The sequence below is a fragment of the Coregonus clupeaformis genome, chromosome 18 (genome assembly GCF_020615455.1).
Source record: "Coregonus clupeaformis isolate EN_2021a chromosome 18, ASM2061545v1, whole genome shotgun sequence".
Classification (NCBI taxonomy): Eukaryota; Metazoa; Chordata; class Actinopteri; order Salmoniformes; family Salmonidae; genus Coregonus; species Coregonus clupeaformis.
Genome location: NC_059209.1, coordinates 47,121,318 through 47,138,391, shown reverse-complemented (window position 1 = coordinate 47,138,391; position 17,074 = coordinate 47,121,318). Strand labels below are relative to the sequence as shown.

The window sequence follows — 17,074 nt, the reverse complement described above, 5'->3', positions numbered from 1 at the left end:
AAATAAATTAGCTGCACTGGGGACACACAGAGAAGTTGATAAGACGGAAAGTAAAATAAAACACTCCACATCAGACTCAACTGAGGCCTCATTCACACTCTCTTAGGATCGGGTAAAGACACATTACAAATTTTTTTAATTAAGTGTGTTAAAAAAGCAGCTTTTCTGTGTTGGAATGGTGTGGGTGTCCCCCAACAACAAAATGGTGTGGGCGTATACCGATCATTAGAAATATTCATGCGAGTAGACCGCTGATTGGCCAACTCAGCCAATGAGCCAACATGACATCATGTTCTATGAGGAATTATAAACTGGGTGGTTTGAGCCCTGAATGCTGATTGGCTGACAGCCAATGTTTTTTCATACCCGTGATATGCTGTCTGATATACCACAGGTATGACAAAACATGTATTTTTACTGCTCTAATTACGTTGGTAACCAGTTTATAATAGCAATAACGCACCTCTGGGGTTTGTGGTATATGGCCAATATACCATGGCTAAGGGCTGTATCCAGGCACTCCGCGTTGGGTTGTGCTTAAGAACAGCCCTTAGCCGTGGTATATTGGCCATACCACACCCCCTCGGGCCTTATTGCTTAAATAGCAAGCATTTTTGAAGATACAAGTTTGAGGTGGGGTTTATTAAGTGTTTTCTCCTATTTATACTTTGGCCACAAATACGAGTATTGAACGAGTCAACAACATTATTTGGGTATGAGGTAACAGAATGTGAACTTTTAAAAGTGTGATTTTCACTGGACAGTTACATTTTAATTCCATAGTGTGTTCGATTTTTTACGATTTGTGTTGCCAATGGTATAAATGGCTTGTGGCCAGTGATATCCTGACTCTATAAAGATTTATCTCTGAAGACTTGTGGACTTGCCTCAGAAGAGCCCACAATTTCATTGTCTTACTTTAAATAGACTTGACAAATGATTGCCGTTATGAAACGCTGTGTGGAGCACACTGTGCTAACGTGCTGTGCAGGCAGGTCCACTCTTTGTTGTTTTGTGGCAGTTGGTGGAGAAAGGACCTGTGCAACAGATGGAATGAATTAATTATAACGAGATGTTGACAGCTCTGATACTTTGATGAGGCATCATCCCATATTCCAGTGCACAAAGCAGAGGAAATGAAGAAGCCCCTCACTCCCCCATCCTTCCCCTCTCCACCCTCAGAGTAGATCGCTACCAGAGGCAATTTCTGCTACTGCTCCTTTCCATTTCCAAAAGCTCCAACAAAAAATACATATATTTCTTAGCAGCAGAAATGTAAAACAGAATGTAGGCTAAAAGCTATGAGTAGGAAGAATGTGAGAAACATTGCTTATTTTTAAGGGTTACTGAATATAGGCTAACCCCATTTTCCAAAATTGCACAAGAGACATTGTCCCTGAAAAACCTGATAGGCAACAACAATTAAGGTGTCAGTGAATGTATGCCAAGCATGTGAAAGAGATGAATTAAATGAGAGAAAGCTAATGACGTCAAGGAGATTTGTACAAGAAAAGATGATCAGTGGGAAAAAACATTCAGAGACTGGCCAAAATATAAAACACTGTCAACAGCACACCTATATCAGCCTCTGTGCTTTTCTTCATGTCTTTGTGGAGCTTCTTTGTCTGATCTTCCAACCTGTAAAGTAAGGGAAATTTAGTTTTTTCAGTTCAGGTTCTTGGATATCACAATAATACAACATATAACATTTGGTAAGTATCGGTCCAAGTACAGTTAGGCATCTACAGAGCAAACTGACAGTAGGATCATGCGTTTGCATTCAGCAGCTAGGGTAGGCAGAGTGGTAGAGGGAGAGTACAGAAAAAGGGTCCACTATGTCCAGCCTGAACAAACCCCTCTAATGCCTATACAGCCTTCACTGACAGTCTTACTGGGATATCTCAGTCCAACCTGAACGCTACAAATAAACACCTACAACATAACCTATAAACTGGGACATTCAACAGGATAAAAAATTGCATTGATTTCATATAAAACACATTATTATGACTTCCCTTTTGCTAATACAAAATACTAGGATTGCTTCTTGTTTCTGTCAACTAAATTCAGTCATAAAAGCATTTATGTCTTCAATCATCCCTCCACATTCATTCAAATGATGGGTGTTAAAATGGCAATTATGAGAGTATGGAGGCTGAATCGTGTGCCGTTCATTATATCAATTAAGGGAAACGAGGGGCTGTTTAGCAACTCCCAGGAGGCTGCTGTCACATCAGTTTTCAGGGATTCATTAAGGGAGGGGGACTGAAAAAACAACAACACTTTTCCCATTTCCTTGTCCAATCTGTGTTAGCTGACGGGAGGCAGGAGAGTGTGAGGGCTAAGGAGGGCTCTTCTGGATGTGGGCCAGGTGAGCCAGAGGTCCGTTTCTACAAGGTGTTAATGGATGCCTGCTGGAGCAGCTGCTGCTACTCGCTCCTGTGTGACCCAACAGTTTGCCCTCTACTGCCGCCAACAGCCAGCCTCTCTACACTCCCTGCTGCTGTGGTATAACGCCATAGGAGTTTGGAATCAGCAGCTGATCTCAGGTAGACAAACACTGCTCTGGGATTAGAGATGCTAGACTTACTATGGGAGGCATTGGATGATAAAATAATTTGCCAAATTAGACCACGAGAGGTCTTTAAAATGACACTGGTTATATTTCCACTCAAATGAATAGAAATATTGAATTTAACAACAGTTCAAAGAGCTAGATGGCAGAATGACGTTCACTAAGAGTTCCTGATATGGATCAGGGGAGTGCCAAGACGTCTGTACATGCCTGCTCCTCTTACTCATCATGTGTCCCCTGTAGCTCAGTTGGTAGAGCATGGCGCTTGCAATGCCAGGGTTGTGGGTTCGTTTCCCACGGGGGGTCAGTATGAAAATGTAAGTCGCTCTGGATAAGAGCGTCTGCTAAATGACTAAAAATGTAAAATGTGTAAGGTATATTGTGGTGCCATGTCTCCTACTCAACGAAACCTGAAGCGCTCTCACTCAGTCTGCAGGCCCCTCGGGGAGTCTCTTTAACCTCAGACACACAGCAGGGGAGGGCCTTCTATGTGCTAGCTAACGGAAGGTCTCGGGCAAGAGAATGCTTTGAACACTTATCCTAACTCAGTTCTGCAGGGGTCAGAAAAGAGAGAAAGATTGGGTCTAACATTGTCTTTCCCATTAAAACAATTATTTCAAGGTTAAATGTTGATGTGAAAGCCTAAAGGCCCTGAGAAATAACATGCATGTGTGTTCACCTCTACAAATCAATGGAATATCTGCACTTAAAATAGCCCTCATAATGCTTTGTAGTCTGTGTCAGTTCAGTGTTCGTCTGCAATGAGGGTTCTTGCTGCAATAATGATGCAGTCAATACATATGTGAAACAGAGCACAAATGAAATCTTTAACATTTGGGGCCACACAAACTTACTTTTGGAGCTTGTCATATTCTCGTTCGAAGTCTCTTTCAACCTGTAAAAACACATTGAAACTCATTGTTAGATACAACATTAACATCTGTGTGTTCATGTCTGTTCAGTAAATGTTGTTCCTTTCGATTATAGTCCTAACATGTGCTTAATGAATACTAAATATCCCTGCTATTGGAGAGACAGGTAAATTACATAGTAACAGAATTACGCCAGTATGCCAAACAGAAACCATTGATTTCTAAGTTTAACAAACCATACAACTCTATGAACAAGGACAACTTTTAACAATTTCCACAGACATTTTTTAAAAAGTGGAAGAACTGAGCAGATGCAAACTTTGGTAACGGAATTACAGTAAAATGTCCCTCAGGTTTTTATGCAACCACGTTTTCCAAAAACTCTTAAATATCTGTTCCACATTAAGATTCAAAGATCTCTGCAGAAAGAATGGGGTGTCAGCTATGACATGGCACCTTGATTTAAAACATTTTTATTTGGGTTATTAAACTATAGTAAGTGAAGTGCATTTACGCCCAGTAACGGAATTACATCATGGGTCCCTGATCTGTACTACACAGAAATGCATAATTATGTATATGAAAGTCATTCTCCTCATGTTCCACAAGTTTGGACATCACAGAGCAGCACAGCAGAGTACAGTGCAGTACAATACAGCAGAGTAGAGTTCAGTACAGTGCAGTAGAGTACAGAACAATATACTGCACTCTACGCTACTTTTCTTTACTGTACTACTGTATTGTATTGGACTGTACTATACTCTACTCACTATACTGTGCTCTACTCACTATACTGTGCTATCCAAACTTGTAAAACATACGTCTATGATAGGTTCAGATTTGGTCCAGTCCGTCTGTGGACGTTAACATCAAGGCCAGGGTGGACTTGATTTCAACTATTTATTTATTGTTTTTCCACAGCACCCCACAAACAACACAAAAACAAAACATCCACTATACAACACATTCCCCAAGGTGATCAACATATGATTTCCAGATTTCGTCAAGCACGTCCGGTTTTAGTTTAATTTTATAATAAACAAAATCCAACGGTATGTAGCTAGACAGTTCAGTCCACCAGTTTGTTATTGAGGGTGAATATGAGGCTTTCTAATTGATGGCTATATATTCTTTTGCAGCAATCAGACCTAGAATACAAAATCTCTCTGATATTGATCACCAATATTTACATTTCCCAACAGACATAATCGTGGAGATGGATGGATATAAATTCCTAGACACAATGAAATGATAGCACATACATTATCCCAAAATGGTGTCAGTTTTCACAGGACCACAGCATATGTAATAGGGTTCCTTTGTGCTTTTTGCATCTCCAACAACTACTTTTCAATGTCCATGGCTGTCCGGTGTCGGTCAGTGCTCAGTGGGTGAGGATGCTGGTTAAAGTAAATGGAAAGAGAGCGGGCTCATGGGTAGGTGTCAGTAAGAGCTGGGAGAGGTGACTAACTGGAGTGAGAGAAAGGCAGAGAGAGAGAGAGAGAGAGGGGTTGTCCAGACTCAGACTGTTTTAACACTCTTGGTTTGATCACCAGACGACAGAAAGAGAAAGAAAACAATTATCAGCTGAACATAACAATATGCCAGTGGAAGGGAGGACAGTGGCAGGTGACTATTGTAGTTTGTTGACTATTATGATTTCCCATTGTAGCCAATTCAGTTGCAGTAATTCTGTTACAGATTTTGGGGTAATTGCGAGTTTTAATCACTTAATTCATAAACAAAATTGATATCAGTAAAATCACTATAACTAATTGGTAGGTCTACCATTGCACTTCTGTGAACTTTTATTATTCTCCCTCAAATATCTTAAAGACATGTGGGGTTTTGGTAACAGAATTACAAGGCACAAGGCAATATTTCATTAACTTACAGAAGGTAAACAATTTCTCCAAAACTAAATACAAGTGTTGATATTAGTTGTCAGGGGCCTTTACTTCAAAATTAGTGTGTTTTGGCCTCCCGAGTGGCGCAGTGGTCTAAGGCACTGAATTGCAGTGCTGAGGCGCCACTACCACCTGGGGTTCAATCTCAAGCTGTGTCACAGGTGAGCCCCATACGGCGGCGCACAATTAGCCCAGCCGTCCGGGTTAGGGGAGGGTTTGGCTGGGGGCTTTCCTTGGCTCATCGCGCTCTAGCGACTCCTTGTGGCGGGCCGGGCACCTGCAAGCTGACTTCGGTCGTCAGTCGAACTGTGTTTCCTCCGACACATCGGTGCGGCTGGCTTCCAGGTTAAGAGAGCAGTGTGTCTCAACTGTTGGATAGTTGCAGCGATCGTAACTAGCAATTGGATATCACGAAATAGGGGAGAAAAATGTTGTACAATTTTAATACCTAATACCTTTTAAGACGTTCTGGTAGACCCCTTTTCCATCTGTTTATCCAGAAATCAAAGCCTTTACTTATGCCTCATTTTTAAGATGGAACATTTTTGGAAAATGTATCTATCTAGGCCTTCATTTCCCCAAAAAGCTCCTGGTAATTTACTAAAGGTACCAGAATCTTTAGTAATTTTGGTAATTAACAGAAAGTATATGGCAATCTATCGTAACTTTGGTAATTAATACTTGAACAACTTTTTACAAATTATTAATATATACAGTAGTATAAATTTTTATATCTGTGTCCATATTGTCCATGAGTTTCTAGTAGATTGACCATATGGTTCAAGAGAAAATAGCGTAATTAATGAAAAAAGTACCAAATCAATAATGGAATTATTTTCAATTAACTCTGCAACTCTTCCAACTATTTACGTTTTTCACAACTGCCACCAGATTGACGCCAAAACATTGACAACAAATACAAATCAAATCAAATCAAATTGTATTGGTCACATGCGCCGAATACAACAGGTGCAGACATTACAGTGAAATGCTTACTTACAGCCCTTAACCAACAGTGCATTTATTTTAAACAAAAAAAGTAAGAATAAAACAACAACAAAAAAGTGTTGAGAAAAAAAGAGCAGAAGTAAAATAAAGTGACAGTAGGGAGGCTATATATACAGTAAAATAAAGTGACAGTAGGGAGGCTATATATACAGGGGGGTACCGTTGCATAGTCAATGTGCGGGGGCACCGGCTAGTTGAGGTAGTTGAGGTAATATGTACATGTGGGTAGAGTTAAAGTGACTATGCATAAATACCCATCCTTTTTACGCAGCAGCGTAAAAAGGATGGGGTGGGGGGGCAGTGCAAATATTCCGGGTAGCCATGATTAGCTGTTCAGGAGTCTTATGGCTTGGGGGTAGAAGCTGTTGAGAAGTCTTTTGGACCTAGACTTGGCACTCCGGTACCGCTTGCCGTGCGGTAGCAGAGAGAACAGTCTATGACTAGGGTGGCTGGAGTCTTTGACAATTTTGAGGGCCTTCCTCTGACCGCCTGGTATAGAGGTCCTGGATGGCAGGGAGCTTTGCCCCAGTGATGTACTGGGCCGTACGCACTACCCTCTGTAGTGCCTTGCGGTCAGAGGCCAAGCAGTTGCCATACCAGGCGGTGATGCAACCAGTCAGGATGCTCTCGATGGTGCAGCTGTAGAATTTTTTGAGGATCTGAGGACCCATGCCAAATCTTTTTAGTCTCCTGAGGGGGAATAGGCTTTGTCATGCCCTCTTCACGACTGTCTTGGTGTGTTTGGACCATGATAGTTCGTTGGTGATGTGGACACCAAGGAACTTGAAGCTCTCAACCTGTTCCACTACAGCCCCGTCGATGAGAATGGGGGCGTGCTCAGTCCTCTTTTTTTTCCTGTAGTCCACAATCATCTCCTTTGTCTTGGTCACGTTGGGGAGAGGTTGTTGTCCTGGCACCACACGGCCAGATCTCTGACCTCCTCCCTATAGGCTGTCTCATCGTTGTCGGTGATCAGGCCTACCACTGTTGTGTCGTCGGCAAACTTAATGATGGTGTTGGAGTCGTGCCTGGCCATGCAGTTATGGGTGAACAGAGAGTACAGGAGGGGGACTGAGCACGCACCCCTGAGGGGCCCCCGTGTTGAGGATCAGTGTGGCAGATGTGTTGTTACCTACCCTTACCACCTGGGGGCGGCCCGTCAGGAAGTCCAGGATCCAGTTGCAGAGGGAGGTGTTTAGTCCCAGGATCCTTAGCTTAGTGATGAGCTTAGAGGGCACTATGGTGTTGAATGCTGAGCTGTAGTCAATGAATAGCATTCTCACGTAGGTGTTCCTCTTGTCCAGGTGGGAAAGAGCAGTGTGGAGTGCGATAGAGATTGCATCATCTGTGGATCTGTTGGGGCGGTATGCAAATTGGAGTGGGTCTAGGGTTTCTGGGATTATGCTGTTGATGTGAGCCATGACCAGTCTTTCAAAGCACTTCATGGCTACAGACGTCAGTGCTACGGGTCGGTAGTCATTTAGGCAGGTTATCTTAGAGTTCTTGGGCACAGGGACTATGGTGGTCTGCTTGAAACATGTTGGTATTACAGACTCAGTCAGGGACATGTTGAAAATGTCAGTGAAGACACTTGCCAGTTGGTCAGCACATGCTCGGAGTACACGTCCTGGTAATCCGTCTGGCCCTGCGGCCTTGTGAATGTTGACCTGCTTAAAAGTCTTACTCACATCGGCTACGGAGAGCGTGATCACATAGTCGTCCGGAGCAGCTGGTGCTCTCATGCATGCTTCAGTGTTGCTTGCCTCGAAGCGAGCATAGAAGTGGTTTAGCTCGTCTGGTAGGCTTGTGTCACTGGGCAGCTCGCGGCTGTGCTTCCCTTTGTAGTCTGTAATAGTTTTCAAGCCCTGCCACATCCGACGAGCGTCAGAGCCAGTGTAGTATGATTCAATCTTAGACCTGTATTGACTCTTTGCCTGTTTGATGGTTCGTCGGAGGTCATAGCGGGATTTCTTATAAGCGTCCGGGTTAGAGTCCCGTTCCTTGAAAGCGGCAGCTCTACCCTTTAGCTCAGTGCGGATGTTTCCTGTAATCCATGGCTTCTGGTTGGGGTATGTACGTACGGTCACTGTGGGGACGACATCATCGATGCACTTATTGATGAAGCCAGTGACTGATGTGGTGTACTCCTCAATGCTGTCTGAAGAATCCCGGAACATGTTCCAGTCTGTGCTAGCAAAACAGTCCTGTAGCTTAGCATCTGCGTCATCTGACCACTTTTTTATTAACCGAATCACTGGTGCTTCCTGCTTCAGTTTTTGCTTATAAGCAGGAATCAGGAGGATAGAGTTATGGTCAGATTTGCCAAATGGAGGGCGAGGGAGAGCTTTGTATGCGTCTCTGTGTGTGGAGTAAAGGTGGTCTAGAGTTTTTTCCCCTCTGGTTGCACATTTAACATGCTGGTAGAAATTAGGTAGAACGGATTTAAGTTTCCCTGCATTAAAGTCCCCGGCTACTAGGAGCGCTGCATCTGGATGAGCGTTTTCCTGTTGATTAATGGCCTTGTACAACTCATTCAGTGCAATCTTAATGCCAGCATTGGTTTGTGGTGGTAAATAGACAGCTATGAAAAATATAGATGAAAACTCTCTTGGTAAATAGTGTGGTCTACAGCTTATCATAAGATACTCTACATATTGACATAGTAAAAAAAATACAAGTTTGTAAAAAAAATATTACTGATATTTGATATTTGCTGAAACCCTAATTTAAACACCATGGTATTCATTAAGTTGATGGTTTGTCATTCTTTTGGGGGGGATCATCTTAGTTATTTCATATACAGTAGGGAGAACAAGTATTTGATACACTGCCGATTTTGCAGGTTTTCCTACTTACAAAGCATGTAGAGGTCTGTAATTTTTATCATAGGTACACTTCAACTGTGAGAGACGGAATCTAAAACAAAAATCCATTATATTATATGATTTTTAAGTAATTAATATGCATTTTATTGCATGACATAAGTATTTGATCACCTACCAACCAGTAAAAATTCCGGCTCTCACAGACCTGTTCGTTTTTTTCTTTAAGAAGCCCTCCTGTTCTCCACTCATTACCTGTATTAACTGCACCTGTTTGAACTCGTTACCTGTATAAAAGACACCTGTCCACACACTCAATCAAACAGACTCCAACCTCTCCACAATGGCCAAGACCAGAGAGCTGTGTAAGGACATCAGGGATACAATTGTAGACCTGCACAAGGCTGGGATGGGCTATAGGACAATAGGCAAGCAGCTTGGTGAGAAGGCAACAACTGTTGGCGCAATTATTAGAAAATGGAAGAAGTTCAAGATGACGGTCAATCACCCTCGGTCTGGGGCTCCATGCAAGATCTCACCTCGTGGGGCATCAATGATCATGAGGAAGGTGAGGGATCAGCCCAGAACTACACGGCAGGACCTGGTCAATGACCTGAAGAGAGCTGGGACCACAGTCTCAAAGAAAACCATTAGTAACACACTACGCCGTCATGGATTAAAATCCTGCAGCGCACGCAAGGTCCCCCTGCTCAAGCCAGCGCATGTCCAGGCCCGTCTGAAGTTTGCCAATGACCATCTGGATGATCCAGAGGAGGAATGGGAGAAAGTCAAGTGGTCTGATGAGACAAAAATATAGCTTTTTGGTCTAAACTCCACTCGCCGTGTTTGGAGGAAGAAGAAGGATGAGTACAACCCCAAGAAAACCATCCCAACCGTGAAGCATGGAGGTGGAAACATCATTCTTTGGGGATGCTTTTCTGCACACGGGACAGGACGACTGCACCGTATTGAGGGGAGGATGGATGGGGCCATGTATCGCGAGATCTTGGCCAACAACCTCCTTCCCTCAGTAAGAGCATTGAAGATGGGTCGTGGCTGGGTCTTCCAGCATGACAACGACCTGAAACACACAGCCAGGGCAACTAAGGATTGGCTCCGTAAGAAGCATCTCAAGGTCCTGGAGTGGCCTAGCCAGTCTCCAGACCTGAACCCAATAGAAAATCTTTGGAGGGAGCTGAAAGTCCGTATTGCCCAGCGACAGCCCCGAAACCTGAAGGATCTGGAGAAGGTCTGTATGGAGGAGTGGGCCAAAATCCCTGCTGCAGTGTGTGCAAACCTGGTCAAGACCTACAGGAAACGTATGATCTCTGTAATTGCAAACAAAGGTTTCTGTACCAAATATTAAGTTCTGCTTTTCTGATGTATCAAATACTTATGTCATGCAATACAATGCAAATGAATTACTTAAAAATCATACAATTCGATTTTCTGGATTTTTGTTTTAGATTCCGTCTCTCACAGTTGAAGTGTACCTATGATAAAAATGACAGACCTCTACATGCTTTGTAAGAAAACCTGCAAAATCGGCAGTGTATCAAATACTTGTTCTCCCCACTGTATTTTACATGTGATAAGGCCACACAGAGGGCCAGAGATTTTTACAGACACCTGTGATAATCTGAAGACCCAAAAGGGCCACTAGATGTCTTGTGATAGATAACATAAAATCCTTGAAAGATACCAACATTTTGGTAGTTTACTGGTAAACGTAAAAGGTTTACAGTAATATACCCTCCATTTGCAACCCTACTCTTAGCTTTCATTTGACACCCAATTTGATATGAAACTTCACTCCTATGAACTTCACGTTTGAGCTCATGGTCCTTTTCGATGGAAATTTCCAACAATAAACCCATAATCTGAGCACAGACTGGCTCCCCCTGGTCCTTGGACAATTAGAAGTCGCTCCATATCCTCTAATTTGCTTCATGTTTTGAGTTCTAGAGGTCTGGTTGAAAGCCCACACCCACACCCTCCTCTGATCAGACTGGACTGATTGAACAGGTCAGCGCTGGTTATGGAGGTAGCAGGGGTTCCTTTTTTGTGGTTCTGTGGGCTTCTGGATAAACAGGCAGCTGCCATTCTGTCACTGGAGGGCGGGCTGTCCACTGGGCTCCCTGTACTCTAGCCCACTCCCTGGGTATGGCCTGGGATGTCACAGGAAGCTGCCCGGGAGCCCGTTCTTACTGTCTGCCGCTGTTGGGCCACAGACAGACAAATTACTGTGGAAGTGGTTTTCCCCAAAGGAGGGTGCCCACTCACTGGCAGCAACCTCTGCCCCCTCATATGGTTTGGACAAATTGCCACCCCACAGACTCACTTGCCCAGGTTCATTGATGATGGTACAGTATCTTGTCTGACGATTTGCTGGTGGTTACCTTTAGTACACTATGCTCATTTTGTGAACCCAGACTCATACGCCTTATACAATATCAAGATATTTCAGAAAACCCAAGGGTAACAAGTAAAAAATGTAGTTGGTCAGGATGAGGGACATCCTTTGAGTTTCCTCCACATTTTTAAACAAAATTTCTGAATGTGCTAATTACAGGCTCCTTTGGAGAATCAATGATTGGAAGTAGAAGCTGGGTAACCGTTGTCCATTAAGTTCTGTGGGACCTGAAACATTGTATGAGGTTTATGGAGTCTCTCCACGGGCCACACAGACACGAATTAGGCCTAACTCCTTCACTGCCCAGTCTAGTATGTGGATAGGGGTGCTCTCCCTCAAAGCTAAATCCATGGTTTAAAAGCTAAAATTGAATAAGTCTTCCAGAAAATGTAAATCCTCTTCCAGAGCCACCACAGCATTTCGGTCTTTTTGGCAGAAGGTCACTCATATTTAAAACACACAGCATACATTTCTAACAACAAAATGCAACTGACTCTTTTTAATTGGTTGGGCCAGAGTGCCTTAGCCCATAAAAGAGGTACAACTATCAACCTTGGATTTTTGCGGTCTGAAAGTCTCTTACGCATCAGTAACAGTAGTCGTAAGATCACAGTATGCTTCCATATAACAACCATACAACAAGCTAAATAAAGCCTGGTAGCGAGTGTCTAGTGAAATTATACATGATTTAATTATCTATTGTCTGGTTTCATAGCTGTTGAAGGTGCACCACTAATGGAAGCTCTTATGTTGGCATGTTAGGTCATTTTTATAAGTTAGGGACAGGGAGAGGAGAGAATACTGAACACTTACTGTTTTGGAAACAATCTGCTTTTTTGGTTGTCCAATCTTGAAGGGCATCCTAGAAGCAGACAAAATGATCAATTGATGGGACAGACACGTACATGTACAACTACACTCTGCACATCACAAAGACAATCTAACACATCCAAACACAGACATTTAACTGAAATGAGAGGCATTTTTAAAGGTCTGGCAGACCACAGCAGGTACTGACTGGTAGGTAATAATGTGTTGTGAAGTGGGTACAAGTGAACAAGTGTATCCTATGGCTTAGTCACAGCCAGCCAAATCCAACACTGTTAACCCCTGGCCTTGTGGAGTGTGTTTCAGGAGCCCTGTGCCTTGACTTCCTGTCACCACATCTGGCTTCCACTGCTAGCGGATATCACTAATTAGAAGTTGCTGTCCCCTCTGCTCCTAGTGGCTTTCCTGCAACTACTCCCCACCAATCAAACACAGGCCCACATCAAACACAGGCCCACATTTGATTTGATTTGAGATAATGGCCATGGCCTGACAGATTGCTGTGAATTGAGACTGCAGAAAGGCAGTTCACAATGCATCACTCCGCACTCCTTACAGCCCCCAGTCTGTCAACAGCCTAAGCCTATGGTTTATTAAAAACTTCAGGGCCAGTATGATGACAAGATCCAAGGATAGCCGACTCATCGTCTGATAGAAGATTCTAAGATTTCCAAATTGTATTAATGGTGTAATGGTTAGGTTATGTGGTTAGATTAAGCATTAGGCTACCTCCATATGCAGTGTTTCCTCTATATTAATTACATTCTTGCCACCGCTGCCAAAAATAATGTAATTAAAAAATATATATATATTCCGTCCGAGACAAGCTTTTAAATGGAGTCGTTGGCTCAATGACTGGAAGTCTATGGGAACAGCTAGCATGTCATTGCGCTAACGCTAGTAGCAATGCACACTAGAGGTTGACACGGGAACAGGACTCCCGCAGTTCCCACAGGATTCCGGCAGGAATGGGAGTCAAGTTCTAGAGTCAAGTTCGGGACAGGACGGGACGGGACAGGATCGACAGTCCTCAGGAACGGGCAGTACATATATAGTTCTTATTCTTACAAGCATTTCGCTACACCCGCAATAACATCTGCTAAATAAAATATAAATGGTCATTTCCCCCCTCCCGTCGGCTCACTCTCGCGCATCGCTGCAGTTGTAGCCATGGCCACTGTGCAGTCACTACTCAGATGCCAACTTACGCCAATGAATGATGAAGCTTGCAAGAGAGGAATTGCGTTCATCCAACTGTGGGTAAGTAGAAGGGCTGCCTTCATTGCCAAAATATCGTAATGTGGTTGTTATCAGCTGTGTGTGCAGGGCAGGCAACTGTCTCGTGAGCGTTGAGCAGCAGCCAAACGGAGCAGTTGCTATGGCTACTCACACGTAGAGTGGGGGACAGACAGATGAGCAGCTAACGGAATAAGTTATTTCTGATTTCTGTGTGTAAAAATGAGCACGTGGCGGGAATGATTTTTATCGGGATGGGACCCAAAAGTTCTGGAGTTACATAACTTTTGGACAAAGTAAGGGAAGAATTTGACAGGACAAGAAGAGACAGGAATGGATTTTCACTCCTGTGTTAACCTCTAATGCATCCCCCCTACCCTTGCCACCACTGCTGAAAAAAATCCTAGGGGAAACACTGATACGTAAAAAAAAAAAGGAGTTATTATATTGTTAAATAGGCCTACACTGTGACATCTGATGATAGTTTTGATAAGTAACAGCTTCTTTTCTTAGTGCCATCAGTCTTTTATCCACCTGAAACCAACTTTCTAAACCATGTCTCGCTACGTAAGTTGTTACTTAAATCACCAGAATGATGAGAATCCATGAGGAAGAAAACATTGTCTTTATATAGCCGCTGCACACGGCTGTAGCATGTCATTGATGTGACACTAATAACATCCAAGCCACATGATGGACGGTTGCCGTTGACAGGCTCAGTGAGACAGCAGCTGCGTCAAAAGAAAGGTGTGTAGACTAATGAGATGGAAAGGAGAGGGTGTGAGGCAGGGCCGCGTTGTGCAACCAGGAAACGCCATTGATATGTGTGTGGCAGTTCCCTTAGATGACAGCTCAATCAGAAAGCCCAATACAGCCAAGGGAGGCAACAGGAAAATGGTCTTAATCCGAATTACAACAGAAAGGCTGCTTTCACTGGCAGGAGGGAGCATTAAGTCCCTGTCAAACTAACCCTGGTAAAGCTCTAGGAGAAAGATGACCTTTGATTCCCCTTTTGACTCCTAGAGTAAAGCAATGTTTTAAGTAAAAAATTGATGTATTCCGTTCATAAACCAAGTTCTAAGGTCAAAATGGCTGATTTCAGTAGGAAAAATATTTTCACCTGTCATACTTCTGACAACCCAACACCATCATGGAAAACTACATTTCGTCACCCACTGAAATTCCTGTGGTCCACAGGGTGACTCATCTTATTACGCATGCAACGCATCACCAGACCACTATGGCAGTAACTGGTCCTAACTATCTGAGCAACAATCACAAGACTTCGCAAGGACTATTATGATATGTCAATTGCATGTTAAACATGCAGTAACTTTCCAAGAAAGAAGGTAAGATCATTAAGGCAGCAAGGCCTGCTAGAGTTCTTGCAAAACACCCCGACTGTAGCCTAGGCTATATCTTTAGCCCTTCAATACAAAATATATTGGCCAAGTAGAATATACAATCAAACCTACTGTAACACAATAGGTCATAGACTGCTGTTTTTAATAAGTATACTTTGCCTTTGTGGACACTGCCTTATTTGCTCAAATTCCCAAAGCAATCCAGAGAGAATGGTAGGCTATATAGAGGGGTAGAGGAAGGAGGATGGTGTATGCTGTGGGAATCATTTGTTATGTTTCTTCACACACAGTGCCATTTTAGTAGAGGCCTGTACATTTAGAAACTTTGGTTAGTCTGTAAGCCCTGATCCCATGACCTACTCAAACAAGGGCAGGAAAGACACAGCTTGCACAGAGCTACATTAGGTAGGCTAAATAGAGAGCACAACCTTCTCTCTTATGGACAGATTTACAGCTTATTAGTCGAAGTGAACAGTTATTACAGTAAGCCAAGCACAACAGCACTACATTGTGCTCAAACTACAATAGGTTAGGCCTAGATGTCAGGTTAAACAACTGAGAAATAAGATGGCATGTTTTGGGGGGATTATTCTATATGCTAAATATCATGTCAGAAATGATCATGTTTAGCATCTTTGGACATGTTCCAATATTTGAATTCAAAACAGCAATACAGTACTTAGCCTTTAGGTCAATAACCTTGATATAGCCTGGGCCTATTCTGAATTATCGTAAAATTATAGTCTTGGTATATTTGCATATTAGGCTATAACGTGGCATGGGTGTTGTTTAAAAAAAGAAGGCATACTTTCACTTCATGAATCAAGGAGTAGGCAAGGGCCAATTTATAGACAAAGTCTTAGGCCTTCATTTTTTATATTTAGCCTAAATGTCCTTACACAATTATAGCCCTAACTTTTTTCTTATAAAATGAAGCCCAATAGTCCTAACTTTCCCTGAGTTCTACTGTGGTCCACACAACAATATGGCTGGTGGTGTAGTAGGGATGTCAAATGTTCAGCCTGCTGCACAGACCCTCTAGTCTAGGGTGCCTGGTTAAATTGTGCTTAGGAGCATTTTTTTTACTTCCCTCCGTGGTTAAAGTAGGAGGAAATACACTTAGTGGCCAGTTTATTATGTATGCCACCCGTTCACGAAAATGGTTCACTCCAACAGACAGTGAGTCACGTGGCCGTGGCTTGCTATATAAAGCAGGCAGACAGGCATTGAGGCATTCAGTTACTGTTCGATTGTTAGAATGGGCAAAACGAGAGACCTAAGCGACTTTTGAGCGTGGTATGATCGTTGGTGCCAGGCGCGCCAGTTCCAGTAGCTCAGAAACAGCCGGCCTCCTGGAATTTTCACACATGACAGTGTCTAGGGTTTACCGAGAATGGTGCGACAAACAAAAAACATCCAGTCAGCGGCAGTCCTGTGGGCAATAACAGCTCATTGATGAGAGAAGTCGTAGGAGAATGGCAAGAATCGTGCAAGCTAACAGGAGGGCCACAAACAGGCAAATAACAGTGCAGTACAACATTGGTGTGCAGAACGGCATCTCGGAACGCACAACTCGTCGGTCCTTGTCACTGATGGGCTATTGCAGCAGACGACCACACCGGGTTCCACTCCTATCAGCTAAAAACAAGAAGAAGCAGCTCCAGTGGGCACGCGATCACCAACACTGGCCAACTGAGGTGTGGAAAAACATTGCCTAGCTTGACCAATCCCGATTTCTGTTGCGTCATGCCGATGGCAGAGTCAGGATTTGGCAAAAGCTGCATGAGTCCATGGCCCCATCCTGCCTAGTGTCAATGGTACAGGCTGGTGGCGGTGGTGTAATGATGTGGGGAATGTTTTCCTGGCACACGTTAGGTCCCTTGATACCAATTGAGCAACGTTTGAACACCACAGCGTATCTGAACATTGTTGCTGACCAGGTGCATCCCTTCATGGCTACATTTACTATCATATATAAAAATATTGAATCGACATATTTAATTATGTTATATTACGCTAACTTCCCTATGGTGGACAGAACGTGTTACA

At 43.3% G+C, this 17,074-nt stretch overlaps 1 protein-coding gene across 2 annotated transcripts in view; it reads right to left on the bottom strand.

Annotated features, from left to right (window-relative positions):
• LOC121530876 (bridging integrator 3) overlaps window positions 1-17,074 on the bottom strand; it is a 43,909-nt gene that overhangs the window by 24,330 nt on the left and 2,505 nt on the right. For both annotated transcript variants that reach the window (XM_041836188.1, XM_041836189.1), the window contains exons 2-4: window positions 12,411-12,459; window positions 3,430-3,470; window positions 1,577-1,638 (exon numbers count right to left, since the gene is read on the bottom strand). In XM_041836188.1, coding sequence (XP_041692122.1) covers window positions 1,577-1,638; window positions 3,430-3,470; window positions 12,411-12,459 — 152 coding nt within the window. The remainder of the gene's footprint in view (window positions 1-1,576; window positions 1,639-3,429; window positions 3,471-12,410; window positions 12,460-17,074) is intronic.